Source organism: Melospiza georgiana, chromosome 14, assembly GCF_028018845.1.
Source record: "Melospiza georgiana isolate bMelGeo1 chromosome 14, bMelGeo1.pri, whole genome shotgun sequence".
Taxonomy (NCBI): domain Eukaryota; kingdom Metazoa; phylum Chordata; class Aves; order Passeriformes; family Passerellidae; genus Melospiza; species Melospiza georgiana.
In genome coordinates this window covers 676,631-697,742 of record NC_080443.1, presented here as the reverse complement: position 1 = coordinate 697,742, position 21,112 = coordinate 676,631, and the positions used below count along the sequence as shown (strand labels likewise).

The 21,112-nt window shown below is 41.8% G+C and overlaps 1 protein-coding gene across 4 annotated transcripts in view; it reads left to right on the top strand.

Moving 5' to 3' along the window:
- Nucleotides 1-19,329, top strand: part of CDH11 (cadherin 11) — an 82,982-nt gene extending 63,653 nt beyond the window's left edge. For all 4 annotated transcript variants that reach the window (XM_058033962.1, XM_058033959.1, XM_058033961.1 and 1 more), the window contains 11 exons: nucleotides 164-522; nucleotides 2,220-2,514; nucleotides 3,274-3,393; nucleotides 3,788-3,955; nucleotides 6,176-6,363; nucleotides 7,834-8,087; nucleotides 9,274-9,410; nucleotides 9,608-9,729; nucleotides 10,696-10,813; nucleotides 16,514-16,765; nucleotides 18,020-19,329. In XM_058033962.1, the coding sequence (XP_057889945.1) occupies nucleotides 331-522; nucleotides 2,220-2,514; nucleotides 3,274-3,393; nucleotides 3,788-3,955; nucleotides 6,176-6,363; nucleotides 7,834-8,087; nucleotides 9,274-9,410; nucleotides 9,608-9,729; nucleotides 10,696-10,813; nucleotides 16,514-16,765; nucleotides 18,020-18,516 (2,343 nt within the window). In that variant the 5' untranslated portion in view covers nucleotides 164-330 and the 3' untranslated portion in view covers nucleotides 18,517-19,329. The remainder of the gene's footprint in view (nucleotides 1-163; nucleotides 523-2,219; nucleotides 2,515-3,273; nucleotides 3,394-3,787; nucleotides 3,956-6,175; nucleotides 6,364-7,833; nucleotides 8,088-9,273; nucleotides 9,411-9,607; nucleotides 9,730-10,695; nucleotides 10,814-16,513; nucleotides 16,766-18,019) is intronic.
- Nucleotides 19,330-21,112: the final 1,783 nt, after the last annotated feature.

The following is a 21,112-nucleotide window of genomic DNA, read 5'->3' as shown; positions in this document are numbered from 1 at the left end:
AAACATCAAATCTGCTCATTACTCAGGATTTCATCAGCATTGATGTTTTCATTTTAATCTTCTTATCTTGATATTTACCAAGTCCTAGTTTTGTTTTAGTAAATTAAAAGCCCTACTAGATCCTCAAACAACTGATGATTTTTTCCATTTTCTCTTCTTGCAGGAACTGAGCTGGGAAGCTGCAGAGCATTAAGGTGATGTGTTTAATGCGTGGTGGCATCCTATGTGCACAAGGGTTGGTCTGAACCTCCCCGGCGGCCCCAGACTTGCAGACTGCCCAGGTGGAAGGGGTGGAATCTCGGACCCTCCCGTGCCCAGGCTGTGACCAACATGAAGGAGGAGCGCTGTGTGCGGGCGGCCCTGCTGTGCCTGGGGGTGCTGTGCTGCAGCCAGGGGCTGCACGGGCACCGCGACCGGGGCAAGGAGGGGCAGCTGCTGCACCGCTCCAAGCGCGGCTGGGTCTGGAACCAGTTCTTCGTCATCGAGGAGTACACGGGGCCAGATCCTGTGCTCGTGGGCAGGGTAAGAAACCACTGCTTTTCCAGCCATTCATTAATATGCTTCATTTTTATTATTTCTGAGGTGGTTTTCTGTTTTTTTTTGCAAGAACCATGCCAACAACCAGAGCAAAAATATGTCTCAAGAATATCATTCTCAGATCTTTAAAAACGGCAATTAAAACTTAATGTCTAACCCAGCAGCTCAATAAAATAGGTATATTTTATCCTCTCATTTTCAAATTATCGGTAAGATTAAATATATTGAGGGCCGTGTATAGAGGAAGGTAAATATCTGTGTGCACATGTATATGTACACACATCCTGGACTGGTTTTTTATTCTGCTACTGTTTAACACTGGTAAAATATAAACAGGTAAATAAACCAGTATATTTGGCAGTTTCTAAATGAGCAGCAGAATGGTGTTGACTTAACCACAGCACAAAAGGAGTGGAGAAACAGGATTAATGTCAGCAAATACCATGCTGGGTATTCTGGTTTAAAATGGTGCAATTTGTAGCTGTCAATATAAAATCAATAAATCTGTAATTTGGCTCAATGTTTCCCTCATTCATCAAACTGAAATGTGCACTGGTTTTGGAATTAAGAATGTTTAGTAAGCATTTGTTGTCTCTTTTATATGAGAGAGGGCGTAATTAAAAACTAGTTGGCAATCACAGAATCACACAGAATCACACAGAATCCCAGAATCACTGACATAGGAAAAGCCCTCCCAGCCCACGGAGTGCCAGCTGTGCCCGATGCCCACCCTGTCCCCAGCCCAGAGCCCTGAGTGCCACCTCCAGCCCTTCCTGGGACACCTGCAGGGATGGGCACTGCAAACCCCCCTGGGCAGCCCCTGCCAGGGCCTGAGCCCCCTTTCCATGGGGAAATTCCTGCTGTGCCCACCCTGAGCTGCTCTGGCCCAGCCTGAGGCCGTTCCCTCTGCTCCTGTCCCTGTGCCCTGAGCACAGCCCGACCCCCCGGCTGTGCCCTCCTGGCAGGAGCTGTGCAGAGCCACAAGGGCCCCTGAGCCTCCTTTGCTCCAGGCTCAGCCCCTGCCCAGCTCCCTCAGCCCTGCTGGGGCTCCAGACCCTTCCCAGCTCTGTTCCCTTCCCTGGACACCCCCAGCCCCTCCATGTCCTTCCCGAATATGGAGGCCCAGAACTGGACACAGCCCCGAGTGTGGCCTCAGCAGTGTCCCCAGTACACGGGACAGTCACTGCCCTGCTTCTGCTGGCCACATTGTGCTTGCTACAAGCCAGGGTGCCCTGGGCCTTCTTGCACGCCTGGGCACAGCTGGACTCATTCATTTATCACTTAACTCATCCCATTTGTTATTTAACAGCATTTTACATGCAACCCAGTAGACCATGCCTCACTGAAGTGTACAAAAGCTTTGTAAAAATTACTCCTCCTACCAACTTCATGCGAATAAAGAACCTGCTATAAGCATCTTTTTTGTGCATTTTCTTCCTTCAATCTGAAATTTTGGGTTTAGCAGAGCCCTGCATGAGGCAGGAGGCATGTCTGGGCTGGCATTGCCCTGGATGCAGGGTACCTGTGGTCACAGCATGTCCCTGAATGTGGATTATTGCCTGATGGAAACCACAATTGTTGAAAACCGTGAAATGATAGCAGTTCTGCATTTCTTTGTTTTATAAGCGCATCCAGGAAATGTGTGCCCCCTTGTTAAGGTATGTCTGTTTCTCCTTTTGTAGCTTCATTCAGATATTGATTCTGGAGATGGAAACATTAAATACATTCTCTCAGGTGAAGGAGCAGGAATCATTTTTGTTATTGATGACAAATCAGGGAACATCCATGCAACCAAGACACTGGATCGGGAGGAGAGAGCTCAGTACACCCTGACAGCTCAGGCTGTGGACAGGAACACAAACAGACCTTTGGAACCCCCCTCTGAATTCATTGTCAAAGTTCAGGACATAAATGACAACCCGCCCGAGTTTCTCCATGAAAATTACCATGCCAATGTGCCCGAGAGATCAAATGTAGGTGAGTACTCAGAAGGGCACTGCCCTTGTGGAAGGTGCTGCACTCTCAGGATATCTTGGCTTTATTTCATTCCTATTGTCAAGGATTCAGGGAAGTAAAATTTACTTTCGTGTTCAGCCGGTGATTCACTTGATGTATTTAATCTGCTGCCCAAATCAAACCCTGCACAGCTCCTACCTGCGAGACTGTCCTAGAATAGAACTATTTTTCCTCCTAGGAAGGAGCAGAAGAGTCCCCTGGAATTTATGGAGTGTGAATCCTCTGGGGTAAACACAAAGATCATTCCTTTGGCAGAGCTGTGTAATAAAGCTGGGAAGTTACTGCCTCACCAACTATTCCATTTTCATCTCCTGTTTGAGCTTGTGTCTGTCTCAGAGATTTCTACAGGAATGATTTGTCTGAAACTCACTGAGAAAAATGTAAAGGAAAACTCTATTGTTTGGCTGTCTAACGACAAAAGCAATATAAGGCTTAAACTACTGAGGGGAAAAGCCATAACAGTGCAGGGTGACTGCTGACTTTTATATCTTCACTGGTTAGAACATTAATCCACATCACAGCTGGTGATAGATCTTTTTGGATCATACAAGTATATTTTGTCACATAGAAATTGTAAAGTAATTTTGATTTTCGTTTACCAAACATGGAAATAAAAAATTTTAGGAATAGCTCTGCTGTGTGACTGAAAGCATCTCTGCATGATCCTTCTAGACGTGTTCGCCTCTGACTCTCCCTCCTGTGTTTGCTCTCCATTTTTAGGTACATCAGTTATTCAGGTAACAGCTTCAGATGCTGATGACCCTACCTATGGGAACAGTGCCAAATTGGTTTACAGTATCCTTGAAGGTCAGCCCTACTTCTCAGTGGAGGCTCAAACAGGTATTGTCAAACAGTTTATTTGAGTGGCACCTCGTGACCAGAGTGCATCAATGAACTGCATGTACTGGCAGGGCACAGCTGCTGCTGTGTTTGAGCACATCTTCCTGCTCTGCTGCAGGTTGGTCTCCTGCATCTGCTGGAGCTCCTGCACCAGAAAGCTGATGCTGTTTCTGGGTGTTCTGTGTGCTGTATGACTGAAAGGCTGTTTCTGTGCTCAGCTGTAATTCTGCAGGCCTGTCCTCTGGGTGGAATATTGGGGCTGCTTTCCTCACAGCAATGCTCAGGGAAAGCAGAACCTCCACCATCACTGCAAATATGGCTGGTTTAATGCACTCCAAATGCAGCAGCCAGGTTTTCATTAAATCTGTGTTTGGCACCTTCCTCGTGCCTGCAGGAATCATCCGAACTGCCCTTCCCAACATGGACAGAGAGGCCAAGGAGGAGTACCACGTGGTGATACAGGCCAAGGACATGGGAGGACACATGGGAGGCCTCTCAGGGACAACCAAAGTGACAATTACGCTTACAGATGTCAATGACAACCCACCAAAGTTCCCACAGAGTGAGTACCAACACAGTTCTTCTCCCATCTCCTACCAGGACCCATGTTTGTGAAGTATCAGACACATCCAAGGCTTGAAGAGGCAATAACTGATGGGTTATTGCACCACACGTGAATAAAGAAGTTGTGGCTAGTAAAATATGGAACTTTAGTGTCTGGAATATTTGCTTTGTGTTGCAAAGTGAGACATTTTTAGGGCCAGCATTGAATTGCAAAGATTCCTGACCCTACACTTCATTTTTTAAGCTACTGGGCCATGCTGTATAACTTATATGAGCAGAGACCTATGTATATATTCTTCAAGACTCACAGTTACCATGACAAAGCAAACTAAATTTTGCACAATTACATTTTTAAATTGTTGAAGTGTATTAATGGAGGTTGAATACAGCAATTTTTTTATACCTGAGCAATTTACTTTTCACATATAAAATTAATCAGGGCTGACATTACCAGACTCAGCCTTCACAGCTGGGTGGAAGTACATTAATGGGCCCACACATCTGTTCTGCAGCTCATCTCTGCGTGGGTTTGGGGTTTTTTGAGTGCTGAGCAGACTCACTCAAAGCTGTCTCAGCCCACCGTGTTTCTCCTGTGAGCAGCCCTTCTGACCCTGGTGTGTCCTGGCCATGGCCATCCCTCTAACAGCTCCTCTTCCTGTGCTGCAGCTCCCTGACTTCTCATGCAAGAGCTGAATGCAAAAATCTGTGCCTGCATTATTTACCCTTCAAAAAGAAAAGGATTAAATAATAAAAAAATCAGGTTTTATGTACCTTACAAACAAGCCTTTTCCCTCCACATCATAACCTGGGACACCAGGATATGATATTTTGTTAACCCCATCAAATTATGGATTTTTTTCTATGAATTCAAGCCCCTTCACTGAGTGTTTTGCAAGAACATGTTAAATTATCAGAAACGCCCAAAGGCAGTTCCTCTACTTAATCACTCATCCCCAGGTTAAATCTGATTTGGGAATGTTTCGTAACTCAGAACCAGGGTTTAGCTGTCTGTATAAACAGCCAAATGACTGATATCTTCATTCTTATTTTCCTTTTTTCTGTTGTTGTTTTTTTTTTGTTTTTAATGTTCATTGCTCAAGCTGTTAATGAGTTATATGCTTAAATTTTGGGTTCTTTGTGACTGGAGTTAATGACCTATTTCAATGACATGTGGCAATTGTTTTTATGGGTAATGAGCCAAGTCCCTGCCTGGTGTAAGTCTCCTGATGTTCCTAGGGTGCCCGTGGAGCAAAGAAGAGCAATTACAAAGGGGAATAAATTAGATTATTTTATTTTATCATCCCCCCTTTTTTTTTCCCTCCCCAATTTATTACTGCTGATGATGTGGCAGAAAATGCTGACATAGATTTATCTATTTAGGATCAGGTTATGTTATCTGAACTCTGGAAGTGGATGGGAAGTTCTGGAATCAGTAGTGCCTAAAGGACAACTGTTGGAGAGATATCCAGGAACAGCGTTGCTCTTCTCTGGTGTCCCTGAATACCCAGGGAAACACCTGTGGGATGTTTGGGGATGGTTTTCCTATTGGAGCTTGCCATGGGAAAGCCATTTTTTGTTTGGCATGAAATCACATACAAATTGGTGCATACTCTCTGTGGTTGTGAAATTTTAATAATCATAGTTGCTCTACACTCACACTCCAAATTCAAGCCATAGAAAGCAGCAGATTTATACTTTAGCCAGCACAGCAGACAGGATTTATCCAGTTCACTTTATCTAATTTATGGCTCTTGAATGAATGGGCAGAAATGAGAAACAGAGATGAAGGTTTTACCACGAGTCATGTGAGAGAGTTCTCCTTCCATTTTTGTAATAACATCTCTGCTATCTGTGGTAACCTTGATGCCACAACAATTGCTGCATTCTGGGGGCCTGGCTGTCCTTTTAAGCCCCTCCCTGAGCAGAGGGGTAACAGGGAGGAGGTCATGTTCTACACATTATCCATGTGGGTTAAGGTTTCACAGCTGACTTGCTGCTCAAAGCTCTTCACAACAGAACAGAACAGAGCACAACACAACACAACACAACACAACACAACACAACACAACACAACACAACACAGCATTCCTCCACGGGGGTGACAATGCCAAAAATCGCTGTGTTTATTGGAACTCCCAAGTTCAAAGAGTAAAGACCCAAGTGGGGAGCCCCTGCTCACTCGGGGCACACGCCTGTTCTCCCTGTGCTCCCTGGCCAGGTGTGTACCAGATGTCGGTGTCGGAAGCAGCTGTCCCAGGAGAGGAGGTGGGGAGAGTGAAGGCCAAAGATCCTGACATTGGGGAGAATGGCTTGGTGGCTTACAGCATCATCGATGGAGATGGCATGGACATGTTTGAGATCACCACAGATTATGAGACTCAGGAAGGGGTTGTGAAGCTTAAGAAGGTGAGTGATGCCTACTGCTATGTAGTGTTTTTTGCTGACAGAATATTTGGTAATAATGGATTACCACCTAAGCTAAAATATTACTAAATGCAAATGTCACTTAATTAATTTTTCAAGGTGTGATTAACTATTAATATTCCATTTCCCCATTAGCTGAATTGGAATGGAAGAAAATAACCAAGAAGAGTTACATAAATACTGTACAGTGGATTAATTGCACAAACTAAATGAATTCATAATAAAAAGTCACGGTAAAATACGATGCCATCAGCTTCATTGTTAATGAAGTTTTGCCTAGTGCTGATAAGTAGCAGACATTCACTGTTGCTTTATGTTCAGTCTGAAAAGCCTCATACCCTATAGTTTGAATTCTTCAGCTGTGCATTGTCCACAACAGTGTTCTGAAGGAGTCACAGGCTATGGGAAAAGCAGCAGAGGGGATTTCACACACAGCCCGTCAGCAGGAGCTTTGAAAGTGTTATCAAATTAATTTTAAATTGCAAATTACAGAACATAAATCTTATTATTATGGAAGCATTATCATTTTGCCTTTTGTATCTTTGAGCTATTTATCTCTCTTGAAGATAATCAGAAATCAAAGGAGAAGGCATGGTCAACTTCTGGTCAACCCTGCCCTGCCCTTTAGGGCAGACCATCAGGAAGGGACCCAGAGGTCCTCTGCTCAAAACTGCCCTGGTTTGATTTCTGTCTCTGTTCTAGAGGTGGGAGTGGATTTTTTGTGTGTTTTGAAATGTGGGTGAGCTGCCACTCCCCTCTACTGGTGTTAACATTCTTTGTGAATTGTGATTGGCGCCTGTGTGATCATTTTGAGGTGCAACCCTGCAGCCGCTTCATGCCAATGCAGGTACAGAGGTGCTGTGGCTTTGATCAGGCTCCCAAAAGGACTTGTCCCATGGGGCATTATTCCACCTCCCCTTTGGAAAGTGTTATGAGTTTTCTGTGCTGGAAAGAACTGCAGGAATGAAAGCACTCCAAACCATCTTTGTATTTTCTCCACTACCTAAATAATTAAACTCATCAGTATGCTATCTCATGGTGCACCCAGGAGCACTTGAAACCACATCCACGTGGAATGCCTGCCAACCTGGATAAAACCAGGCCTCTTGTGGGAGCCCCTTTCCCATCCCTTGCACTTTTGTGCTGCCTAGAAGGCTGGATGGAGACAAAATTCACATTTCCAGTACAGATTATTTCCTTAGTGATACAGCAAGCAAAGAGCAAGACCAAGACTCTGTTGTGATATTCTGAGTGCCTTTCTATGCTGCTCCATACATAGAATGTAGCTCCTTCCATTTGAGTCTTTATGTTTTTAAATACACACATTTCAGTCCAAGCTCGTTGACAGACGCTCACCTTTGTTTGATGTCATTGAACACTGGGGCGCTGCCTGCTGCTCTTACAGCCTGGTGTCCCTGACTCCGGAATGCACTGTCCTCTTGTTTCTCACAGACCTTAGATTATGAAACCAAAAAGTCCTACAGCCTGAAGGTGGAGGCAGCCAATGTCCACATCGACCCCAAGTTCATCAGCAATGGGCCCTTCAAGGACACGGTGACAGTGAAGATAGCAGTGGAAGACGCTGATGAGCCACCAGTGTTTTTGAAGCCAAGTTACATTTTCGAAGTACAGGAGAATGCAGCATCTGGTACTGTGGTTGGAAAAGTACATGCCAAAGACCCGGATGCTGCCAACAGTGCTATAAGGTTTGCTGGATTTCCTGTTTCCTTCTGAGCATTAGCTTGTGGAATCGTTAGGCGAGTTCTGAAGACAGTGTGACAGATCTACAGACATCCAGAATATTGAAAGTTTAACCATCCAGCATTGTTTATGTCCCTGTTCCACAGGCTGCCAGTTTCTCAAAGCCTGTATCATACTATAACTATGTCTAATTCAAATATACTTAAGGGCATCTTTGGTAGACTCTATTCTAAATTAAATTTTCCACAAATATCTTGTGCTGTTATCACAGCATGGATTTTTCTCATCATATCAAAGTCTAAGATGTAGATTAGGGATTGGGCTGGGTAATTGTTAAGTGTTAATTATTAAAGACAAGCCCACACAGACCCCTACTTTCTGCAGTTATGTTGGATCATCTTGGAATCACAGACTCATGGAATGGTTTGGGCTGGAAGGATCTTAAGGTTCATCCATTTCTACCCCTGCCATGGGTAGGGACACCTCCCATTGTCCCAGGCTGCTCCCAGCCCCAGTGTCCAACCTGGCCTTGGGCACTGCCAGGGGCAGCCACAGCTGCTCTGGGCACCCTGTGCCAGGGCCTGCCCACCCTCATAGTAAAGAATTCTTATATTAGAATAGCTTTCTATTAATTTAATTTTATTTGTCATGTTCTCAGTGTAACTTAAATTATGAAGACCTCTTTTGTGGGTATACTTAATATTTCAAAGAATTTCAACGTGAAGTTATGAAAGTCAGAGTTGTGTAAAGCTGTACAAATGTGCAGAGAGTGGATAATAGCTGATAAATTGGTATGATCAATTAATATTCCAAGTAAACCAAAAATTGGAAGACTTAAAAGATCATCAAGATTCATATGAAACAGAGAGAAAAAATATCTCAGTAGATATTTTTATCATGTTTTATAAGAGAAGAAAATAAGGAATATAGTAGAGCTTTGATATAGAGACTTCAAAGACCAGCATTTTCACTTATTACAAACATTCTGATGTCCTGTTTTTCTAAATGTAGAAACCAACAAGGTGATTCTCCTTTTAAAAGAACACATATCCTTTTGACAATGATGTTGAGGACAACAATAGGGGTACTACTTACAATTATTTAGAAATAATAATTATGTAATGCAAATCTGGGTGCAGGAATTTCCTAAGTCCTTCTTTTCTCTAATTACTGGCTTTCAATCTTCTTTAGATATTCAATTGATCGACACACCGACCTTGAAAGATATTTTGTTATTAATGCAGAAGATGGCAATATCAAGACAATAAAGACTTTGGATAGGGAAGAAATGGCTTGGCATAATATCTCTGTCTTTGCAGTTGAAGTCCGTGAGTATTTCACTGAGGTGTTTGAGAATCAGTGGTACGAATCTGTAATCCTCCAATTGTCTCAGTTTGATAAGCTGCAAGAAATCTCAGCAGAATTACATCAGCATATTTGATCTTCCCTTGGATGCAGCTGGGGATTTGTTTGTCTTGAGGGGTTTTCCTGCTTCTGTCTCATGTCAGTGTTGCCTCTCCCGCAGACAAACAGCACCAGGAAGCCAAAGTTCCCGTTGCAATCAAGGTCGTGGACGTCAATGACAACGCTCCCAAGTTTGCGGCTGCCTACGAAGCCTTCGTGTGTGAGAATGCCCGAAGCAACCAGGTATGGCCTGCCCAGCACCTCCTGTGCCCAGCACCTTGTTTTCACCACCTCCTTGTTTTCACCACCTCCCTCTGCCCACCATCCTCCCCTGCCCCACCTTCCCTGTGCCCACCACCTTCCTCTGCCCACTGTTTTGTGCCCACCATCTTCCTGTTCCTATCACCTTCCTGTGCCCAACACCTTCACTGTTCCCACCACCTTCCTTGTTCCTCCCACCTCCCTGCACACACAGCTCTTCCCTCAGGCATTAGCCCGGGTTTGTCCTGTCAGCTCCAATGAGAGGGAGCAAATGAACATTTGTTTTGAGCTTTTGACCAGAAAGCCTTGAGCACCCAGAAAGGCACTTTGTTTCTGAACTGCTATCAGCAGTTATCCAGTGCTTTGTGTATGGAGTGGGATTGGTGTTGGCTGGGAGTACCCACTAGCACAGGGCCAGTGGAGCTGGGGGCAGCTTTCCCAGTTTGCGACTGGTTTGGATATTACAGAAATGGTCAGTGGGAATGGTCTTATGGGAAGAATCGCAGTGCAGTGCCTGTAGAGTCTAGCCAACAATTTATTCCTGGCAATCTGTGAGGAAGAGGGGTTAGGATCACAGAGAAATACAGTTCTGCACATGGTCTGTGCCTCTGCAGCCAGCGTAGAAGCTTAAAGGAGACTTTCTCAGCTGCTGAGTTTTCTGCAGAATTTTATTTAATCTGTTGTGTTACTATTAACACATATTTGTGTACAAGAATGTTGAAGATATGTGCTTTTACAGCTGTAATTCTGGGGTGGTTAATGCAATAGTAATTAAAGATTGCCTGTTGTAGTTTGGAGTCAGCTCTGTGTTTCTACTTGCTTATATTTGAATTTGAGAGGGGTTCTGCTATTTTACAATTTTTACTCAAGGGCTGTCTCAGAATGCTGCCTGTATGTGATATACCCAGAGAAGGAGCTGTTTGTTTACAGAGTGCTTTTCTTTTACAGCAATTTATTACAATTAGTGCTGATGACAAGGATGACTCGGCCAATGGACCAAGATTTATCTTCAGTTTACCACCTGAAATTATTCATAATCCAAATTTTACACTCAGAGACAACAGAGGTTTGTGTGAAGATTACCACTCTACCAGAATCCAAAGAAATGACAAAGTAGAACTAATGACCAATGTAATGTCATGTAACAGCATTGTCATTAACTTTGACAGAGTGTCTTTCTCCAAGATTTAGGGGAGGAAAGCAAAAGCATACAGCTAAAATGCAAGGATGTTCTTGGGAAAGTGGGATGTTTGTTAACTCACTTGAATTTTCTTGAATGCATATTATAAATTACATAATAATACCCAATAGGAAGAATCCACTGCCATTTTATCTCCCAGGAAGAGAATAAAAACACTGCCAAACACTCAGTAAATGGAATTGGCAGATCTCTTTGAATTAGACAAACCTAAAATTAGCTGAGACAGCATAAATTATTAGGCTGCTTGTATTTGTTCACCACTGTGCCTGCCAGCTTTTGTAAATTATGGATCACAAGAGATGTGGGCTAGATTCCCAATGGAATCAAATCACTGCCCAGTGCAGGAAGTAAATCAGGGATTTGTGCTGTGGAACATACCTGCGCTGGCTGTCTCAGGATCTGCATATCCTGATCCCTTTGTCAGTTTCATATTCACAAAATAAAGTAGAGCTTTGCATTCAGATTGATGGCAAGATGTAAGAAATTTGTAAGCAAAAATCGTCAGGCCTGGGTGAGTGTCAAAATTCAATTGATCACAATATAATAACATCAGTAACCTGAACTTGCCAGAGGCTGAGGGAGCAGAGGAAGCGGGCAAACTGAAAAAAAAGACAGGTTTGGCCATTATATGTATTTATTCCATTTATTTAATTATATTTAGATTCTTTTTTTTTCATTTTCAAATGTTCATTTTTTATTTCCCTTCACAGGGCAAAAACTGTTTCAGCTTCTAAGGAATTGGTTTTGATTAGTAAGCTTTAATGTTTGAAGAAAACTTGACTGTTTTCTGAAAAGTAAAACTTGGTTGAACTGGCTTAAATAATGAATCCAAGAGTGCCAGAAATACAAAAGGCAACACAATCCAGATACATGATTTCAGTAAAAACTGCTCTGTTGAGGCACACTTTATATCTCTCTCCTCATCTGAAGGGAGTGTAATTATCATCAGAGTTTCCAAACAAAATCTCTGTTATTCCTGACTGATCAAAGTAATACTGTTGCCTGGTGCTTGACACTTGTACATACATAAGCAATTCATAAAGGAGCCAGTGCAGGGCATATATTTATTCTCTTTAAAGTAGTAAAACACAAGTTTTGAAAAATTCATGGGTGTATTTTTAGAAAGGAGTAAATAAGCATGTATTCTTTGCTTGAGACCCGGAGGCCAAGTCTTGCTATAAAATACATTTTATGGTCACCACATCAAACTGAAATTAGATTAGATTTTATAATCTAGCAGAGGAAGCGCAGCTCAGAGTGGAGATACTCTGAGTGGTGTTATGGTTCCTGACTCCAGCCAATCCCGCTCATCCTTCATTGCCATTTGCAGCAAAATTTGTTACTGACATTAACTCAGATAGAATGTGTTGTAGTTGAAATTATAATGTCAGTTTAGTGTAAGGTTTCTACCTGACAATAATGCAAAAGGTTATTTCAAGAAGATAGTATTAAGGGATTGTATCTTCCCATATAATTTTCTTTTTGGGAAATGAGTAGTCTGAAGAAATTAATTCATTTCCATCCTTTCTTTCCCTCATTTTGTTCAATCCTCAGTGTAATTATGTTATTAATTTACATATTCTTGTGAGTTTTTTAAAATAAGTTATACTAGAACAAAGTAAAAAAGTTAAAATTCTGTGTACTCCCATATAAAAAAACTTCTTAGGGAGAATGTGTTACCATTTGCAAGTCAAATAATGTCCATGGTCATTCAAAGTTGTTTTTTCAGTTATAAGTCAGAGTATTCTATAAGCCGTGCCACAGCTTTCAGAGGGAATTGCTACTTTCAGAGAAAAATGGCTTTATTAACTGTGGAGAACAGTTAATGAAAACTCCAGTGTTTGGGCCTATTACAGAACTTTAAAGTGCATACAGTCTCATAATTATCATTTAATAGAGTTTCTTTTTACCAGCTCCTGAAAGTAATCACATATTGCAGTAATCCAAAGAAACATAATCACGTTCTACATCCTATTAATAGCCCACTGTGTTACCAAGTCTTCAGCTGAGCCCATCTCCCATAGAAAACATGAGATAATGGCTTAGCCCACGCTGGGATAAAACACAGAATTACTTTTGCACTGTTTCCTTATATTATAGCTCATAAACAAACATCACTGTCTGCCCGGGCTCTGCTCAGTTCTGCTCCCACTGAATTCAGGCCTTCAAAACAGCAGCAGAGGCTCGTGGCACTTCACAGCAGAGGCAGATTTTGAGTAAATGTGGATTTCCTGCTTTTGACCCTGCTGGGTCCTGTGCTGAGATGCCCTTTCCTTGGGCTCCCTCAGCATGGCATTACTGGAATGGCTGCAGTCCCAAATTCACAAGTTAGAGCTTTACAGAGCCTGAAATTAAACTTGTGAGCCCCCGAAAATCAGTGACCAGAGTCCACTTTTTAAATTCAAACATGTGCTTCACACTTTTTCAACAAGAAAATTTTGAAACAGACAATCAAGTCACAGGATTTTGTCATGGATTATCCACAATGATTGCCATTCCTGGTAAGGTAAGGATTTTAGACAGCTGGACCCCTGAAATTGTTTCATTTTCTGACTGAATCAGCACTCACACCTGATACAGGTGATAAAGTTCACACTGCAGTCACCTCCTGTAATCTAGAATCCTCCTTACACAATCTATGTGTTAACAAGCCCCAAAAACTAAGCTACATTTGCCTATGCACACAGGAAAAATTGGAAATCATCAATAAGATCACCAGAGAAAAAGACAAAAATCAAAGGTCAGAGAGATCAGTATAAGTATCACCAAGAAATAATGCAATTTTAGCTTCTAAATCTAAAGATTTCATGGAGAGCACAGGGAATCTTCACTTGTAACATCTTTGGATATTGGATAGCCAAGGCAATAGTAGCTGGAAAAATGTGATATATTTTGGGAATGGCCTTGAGATGACTGTTCTTTTCCTTCTTGTGTTAACCCCCATTGTGTTAATTAGGACTGACAGTCAAGTGGCTCCCATATGTGTTAAGTAATAGTTTTAAGCTGGTATTGACATTTAACTTCTGTTGGCTTAAAAAATGCCATTTTACCAGGATTAGAGTTCTACTCCTGGGCCTTGAAAATATTAAAAAAGCAAGGATGAGAATATTAGCTAGGATTATATGTTATCTTTTATCTAGGTAAGAAAGGAGAGGTTTTTTTTCCTATAATGGATATTATGTTTCTTCTAAATGTGAGAAGCGAACATAAACAGTAAAAGTTTAAAAAATGACCTTTTAGGCTTGATGTATTGTATTTCTTTTTAAACCTTAGTCAGGCATGTTGATTGGATTTTTCTTTTTAAAAACTTATGTTAAACCAAAAATCGCTTCTCATTAAAACAGATAGATCAGCCATTGGATCAAAATCAGTTTTGTTTAGTGTAAGTGACTGCAGTGGACCAGGCCAGTGTGCATAACAGCTAAATAATTTGCCATCCTTTTCTTATTTTAAATTAGGAATACTATTTCAGCCAACAAAAGGTAAGAAAAATAAAATCCATGATAAAAAAATGCAGAGCCAAAGACTATATATACTAATATATGGTATTGTCGTTCCTTACACATTGCCTTGGCAGCCTTGAGGCAGCTGTAGCTCAGCCCCTCTGTTTTTAGTTCAAGTTTGCTGATAGGTTAATAGATATTAGATGTTGCATTCCTATTTGTACCAAATTGTTACGAGCCCATTAAAGTCCTAAAATAAGGCTTTTGTCATGCAGACATTGGTATCACCAAGGTCCCGTAAAAAATTTTGCCTCAAAGTTTAGATGGCATGTAAACATTCAGGAGATGAGGAGGACTCTGAGGGAAACACCTCCAACAGGCACAAGTAATAAACAATCAGATCTTTATCAGTGTCTCTGTCCTTAGCAAATGTGACATTGTGCAAAGGAGAAGTTAACAAGCTCCTTTCTACCCAGCTGTTGTTTTTGTGAGACTCAGCAGCAGAAAGCAGCAGTTGTGTCAAGCCCAGGTGGCCATTCAGGGCACCAGGGGTGCGGCTGGCAGGACAGGGGCAGGTATGGGGGATGGATTCATTTGCTGTGTAACAAACTGCTCCTACCTTAAATATTCATCCTTTCTGGTGAAGTTCCTGGGAGAGTCAAGCAGTGCAATCCTCCTCATCCCATAGATTGACCAAATTTGGGGGCAGTTTCAGACCTTGTCCTACATCAGGGCCACTGCCTGCAAGGGGGGTTAATGCAAGGCAAGAACACTTCTCTTCAGGTATAATTTATTCACAGATTTCCGTGGAAATCACAGTGATTAGATCATTAGGAGAGGTTTTATGGTTTGCATTATTAAATTCTGGGATTTATGCTGACTCTTCAACAGGAAAACTATTAATCTGCAGAAGCCTGAGGCAGCAGTAAAGTGGGTACCTTAGGAGGTGAACAGCCCTCCCTCAGAAGATAAAAGAACTGCTCTTTTCCCCCTCCCTTTCTGTTATACAGTGAAAAATAAAGAACATAGCAAGCCAGGAAAGGTTGTATGGAATAAATCTTCAATATAAACTGGCTTTTGAAGGTCTGAAAACCATGGATGTGATTGCTTCACTTTATTTACTTTGGGATGTTTACAACTGTTATAAACTTTGGTTTAGGCTGAGGTGAGAGACGGGGGCGGGGGCACAACAAGGGAGGCCTGTTGGTGTTCTGCTGAGAGCAGGAAGCACAGGCTGCCTCAGCCCAGAGTGTCATCTCACACTGCCCCTTTCCAAGGCTCTAGCCAGAGGAAGTATGCGGGACCATCCAAAATGTCCTGCACCATGGCAGGTCGCCTCTCATGAGGGCAATGGGAATAGAGTTACAGAAATACTGCCAGGAGTTGGACTCATGGGTCCCTGTGGGTCCCTTCCAACTCAGGGCGTTCTTGAGTCTGTGATTTAACTCTTCCTCACATCCACATGATTCAAAATGTGACCAGACATACTGTGCATGTATGATCAAGCTCTCTGAATTATGGCTTTGGAAGTTTGGGTGAAAAACAGATTCTGATAAAACACTGTCGCCTTCAGCATTTCTTGCTGAAAAAACAAGGCTCAAATTTGCTCATACACAGCAAATATTGGCTTCTGTTATGATGGGAGTCTCATTATCAGAGCCCATTTGGGGACAGCATCTACCACGCTTTTAGATGTGACTCCAAGAACTCATACGGGAGACACGGGTTTTACCCCTCCATTGAAAGCTTTAAGTCTGGAGAGACACTAAATCCAGATCAGACAGCAATAAGAAGGTCCAGCCATTTGGGTAGTTAGTTGAAAAAATATTGTGAATTTCTCAGTGAGTTACAGATACTAAAAGGTGCTATCAGACAGAGATTATCTGTGTTGCTTGTGTTAATTAAAGAATTAAAGCTGAGTGTGGTGCTATATGAATTAAATACAATCTGTAATTGCTCTTAGGTCATTACAAAGGCGGCACTTTCTACTGGTTTATTGTAGAAATGACGCTAAAGCCCCAGAAAATTGAGAGCCTTTGCAGCGAGATAATTTCCTTTTCAATATTGGCTAAGAGCACGACTATGGAAGAATTAACAATGACCCTCTCCCTTCTTCACCCAGATAACACAGCGAGCGTGCTGGTCAGGCGGGAAGGGTTCAGCCGGCAGAAGCAGGATTTGTACCTCCTCCCCATCGTCATCAGCGACGGCGGCGTGCCCCCGCTGAGCAGCACCAACACGCTGAGCATCCGCGTGTGCGGCTGCGACGGCAGCGGCTCCCTGCTCTCCTGCAACGCCGAGGCCTACGTGCTCAACGCGGGGCTCAGCACCGGCGCCCTCATCGCCATCCTGGCCTGCATCGTCATTCTCCTAGGTGAAAAATGCTCCTTCCGTGCTGCTGCTCTGGGCTTGTGTTAGAAAACTAATCCTGCCCTCAGCTCCAACATGGAGAAATGAATCTGAATTTTTTAGCTTTTATTTTTATAGGGAGTGCTGATCTGCCTGGCTGTGAAAGGCTTTGGGGTGAGCTCAGGGTGGCCTTGCAGGGCCTGGAGGAGCTGCGGGAAAGATGGAGACAGACAATTGCCAAGGGCTGCAGGGACAGGAGCCAGGGAATGGCTGCCAGTGCCAGAGGGCAGGGCTGGATGGGATCTTGGGAATGAGGAATTGTTCCCTGGCAGTGCCCAAGGCCAGGTTGGACACTGGGGCTTGGAGCAGCCTGGGACAGTGGAAGGCCCTTGGCAGAGGGTGGCAGTGGGTGAGCTTTATGGTCTCTTCCATCCTAAACCATTCTGGGCTTCTGTGATATCTTCAATAACAAACACCAATGGGTTTGTGTACATACGCTCAGAGAATGTCCTCCCGTGGCCTAATGCCAGCTAATCAGGGACACTGCTTAAAGGAGGTCATGACATACAGTTCTGAGTTTTGTGTTCTGCCCTGGTTGACAAGTTCCTTATTGAGGTCAGCCAGGATTAATGGCCCCTGACAGCTATTTCCCTCAAACCCATCTTGTGTTGAAACCAGATGAGTGACTTGGAAGATCTGCTTTAAGAAATTGCTGCAAAATGTTTCCTGATGATTTGGAAAAAAATTACACAATATTTTCTAATTTCCCTGCAATATTTTATAGCGTTTCTTTTTTTTCAGATACTTTATTTTATAGAAATTTGAAGTGAGAATGCAAAACAAACACATCTTTGAAGGTGTTGCTTAAAAAAATTCCATTTTAATGGAAATGACACACTGGAACTAGTTAAGCTTTGGGCATACAGGAGAGGATAAAGATTCATCTTTGTTTTGTTGCAGATATTCATGTGCTTGGGCTGCTCAAAGGCAATGTCACAGTACTCTGCAGCACTTGAGGCCCCACAAACACTTCCCTTGAATTAGTGTTGCAGTAATGAGCAATTAGTAAGAGCACTGGCATGCAGCTCAGACAGAAAGCCTCAGATCAGTGTGTTTGGTTCTGTGTACAAATATCTCTGCTTTTACCTAGCAAGGAGCACTAAAAATGCAGAAGTTTGCAACAATCCAGCAGAAAAGCCTGGGGCTCGGGGATGCAATAATTACTTACAAAGGCGCTGCTGTTTGACAGCGCAGTCTAACCCATGCTTTGTTTTCCCAGTCATCGTGGTGCTGTTCGTGACCCTGAAGAGGCAGAAGAAGGAGCCGCTGATCGTGTTTGAGGAGGAAGACGTGCGGGAGAACATCATCACGTACGACGACGAGGGCGGCGGCGAGGAGGACACGGAGGCGTTCGACATCGCCACGCTGCAGAACCCCGACGGCATCAACGGCTTCATCCCGCGCAAGGACATCAAGCCCGAGTACCAGTACCTGCCCCGGCCGGGGCTGCGGCCCGCGCCCAACAGCGTGGACGTGGACGATTTCATCAACACCCGCATACAGGAGGCCGACAACGACCCCACTGCCCCTCCCTATGACTCCATCCAGATCTATGGCTACGAGGGCAGGGGCTCCGTGGCTGGCTCCCTCAGCTCCTTGGAGTCAGCAACAACAGATTCTGACTTGGACTACGACTATCTACAAAACTGGGGACCTCGATTTAAGAAACTTGCAGACTTGTATGGCTCCAAAGACACTTTTGATGATGATTCTTAACAATAAAGTTTAAGATTTGGCCTTAAGAACTGTGTCCGAAGTTCTGAAGAATCCAGAGGAAATGTAAGCAGGTATTTTTTTAAAAATCAAGAAAAATCTCATTTAAACATTTAAGTTTGACAGAGAGGATTCATTTGATGAAAAAGGACGTGAAAGTGGTAAATACTGTGAAGTACCTTTTCCTACAAAAGGCAAATCTGGAAGCTGGCTGCCAGCTTCACTGAAGGAAAAAACCCACTTAAGATATGAGAAATATTTAAATGAAGGAAAATGCTAAAAGCAAACCTACAAATAAGGGAAATCTTTTACGTGTTATGAACATCTAAATCTTTTATTTCAAAGAAGCTTCCACAAATTAGAAAAGATAACAGTTCTGAGCTGTAATTTCGCCTTAAACTATGGACACTCTATATGGTAGTGCATTTTTAAACTTGAAATATATAATATTCAGCCAGCTTAAACCCATATGATGTATGTACAGTACAATGTACAATTATTATGTCTCTTGAGCATCAAACTTGTTACTGCTGATTCTTGTAAATCTTTTTGCTTATTCTTTCATCTTAAACTAATACGTGCCAGATATAAAAACTCTGTCTTGTTCGGTGGGAGGCACCCTATTTCTATGTCATTTTTAATGTATCTATTTGTACAATTTTAAAATTCTTATTTTAGTATACATACAAATATCAGTATTCTGACATGTAAGAAATGTTACAGCATCACACTTATATTTTATGAACATTGTACTGTTGCTTTAATATGTGCTTCAATATAAGAAGCAGACTTTGAAATAAACTGATTCTTTTTTAATTCTTGTTCTGGTTATTAAGCATATAAGGAAAAACATAGTGTTTCTAATGTCCCATTTATAGTTCTGACTAATTTACTACAATTGTGACCTTTTAATAGCCTTATTTATTATGTGTTTGTAGTTGGTTTGTTGCCTTGTTAAGTGATTATTTAAAAATCAAGTACATTTTACAAATGTTTTTTAGATTAAAACAAATGTAATGTCTGGTGAACATTTTGTACCCTCTCTATCTACGGCTTGTGGCTGCTCCCAGAACACAGTAAGAATCATCATATAGTCCTACTGTGTTTTCTGGATTAAATTAAGTGTAATATTTTTCAATATTTCCCATGTAATAGCATTTATCTTATATCTTAGAGATTCCCAAGGCTTCATGAGTTTTTGGGGGGACGGGAGTACTCTGTGCTTACACTTTACTCCAGCCTTGTGAGTTTCCGTATCTGTGCTGAGCTTCTGCAGGTTCTAGAGACTGAAATCTGACCCAGTTTAGCTGTGACTTCCCTAAGGACTCTTCTACCTGAATTACCTTACCTGAGTAGTAATTAATATTCTGGTACTTAATTCCTATTTTTCCTTTAGCTTTGTTTTTTGTTTTGTTTTTTTGGGGGGGGGGTGGAGGGGTGGGGCATGGTTTGTTTGACTTTTTTCTTCTTTTTTTTTTTTCTTCTAATTTCCAGTAGAATAGCATCATCTGCAGATAGGGAGACATTTTAATTTGTGATGACAGAAATACAGAATGCTTTCAGAATTGTTCTTTATAATGCATGTTTTTAATCCAAAAAGGGATCTATAACTTTTTTTTTTTTCTTTTAAGTATTAGTTCAGAGGAGGCAAGGGATTGGGGTATGTTCTGCACATCAACATCCTCTGCATCTGTGTACAGCTGTACCTCTGCTGAATTTAATATAGTTGGCTGTTTAGGGTCAGAGATCAGCAGCTGCAATATGGGAAGAGGCAATAAATAAAAATTATCTACATTTTCCTACATTTGTTTTACAGATCCTGTCCTTCATTTGCAGTCAGGTACTAAACTGCTTGATCTGAGAGGAAATCTGATTTGTTGGTGTGTTGCTTTTCTGAAGACCACCCATATATGTAGTTAGATTAAAATTTAACTCCTAAAAATGATGACTGATGTTTCAGCTCTACATCCCTAACATATTCACTTGTCCCATTATATCCCTTTGTTTTATAAGGCAGAGTTTGCTAAATTAGCAGATTTGATCTACAATGTTTATTGTAGTATTTCACTTTATTATAGCTGTATGCATTCTATATAATTCTATAGCTTATTATTAACTTGGTTCAAACTTCTTTGGTTGCTGATTTTTCTCTGTTTATAATCCAAAGAATATTTTGCTAGATTTGCACATTTCTCCATTATAAATTTAAATAAACATTAAAAAAAAAAAGAGAAAGCAAATGAGTATCACTTTGAAAATTAACAAATTGAAATAAAGTAAAAAAAAAGGTAATTTGTAGGACTCCATCTTCATTGATGCTATCTGGATTTATTTCACTTTTGAGCAAGTTTTAGAATTAATAACTGCATTTTCTACGTTTTTATGTTTAATTTTTAAGAAGGACATTGTCAACTACATTTTTTAATAGTTTCAAATGCTTTGAGTTTTAGTCTCTATTGTTTGTAGCACTCTCGTAGACGCTTGGAAATAAATTTTCTTTCCCTGCTGGTTTTGTCCTTTTTCATTTGATTATTTTTCCCCTTCCCAGTGAACATGCAATTGTGATAGTGCTTTTTTGAGTTATGCTTGCTAATCTCAG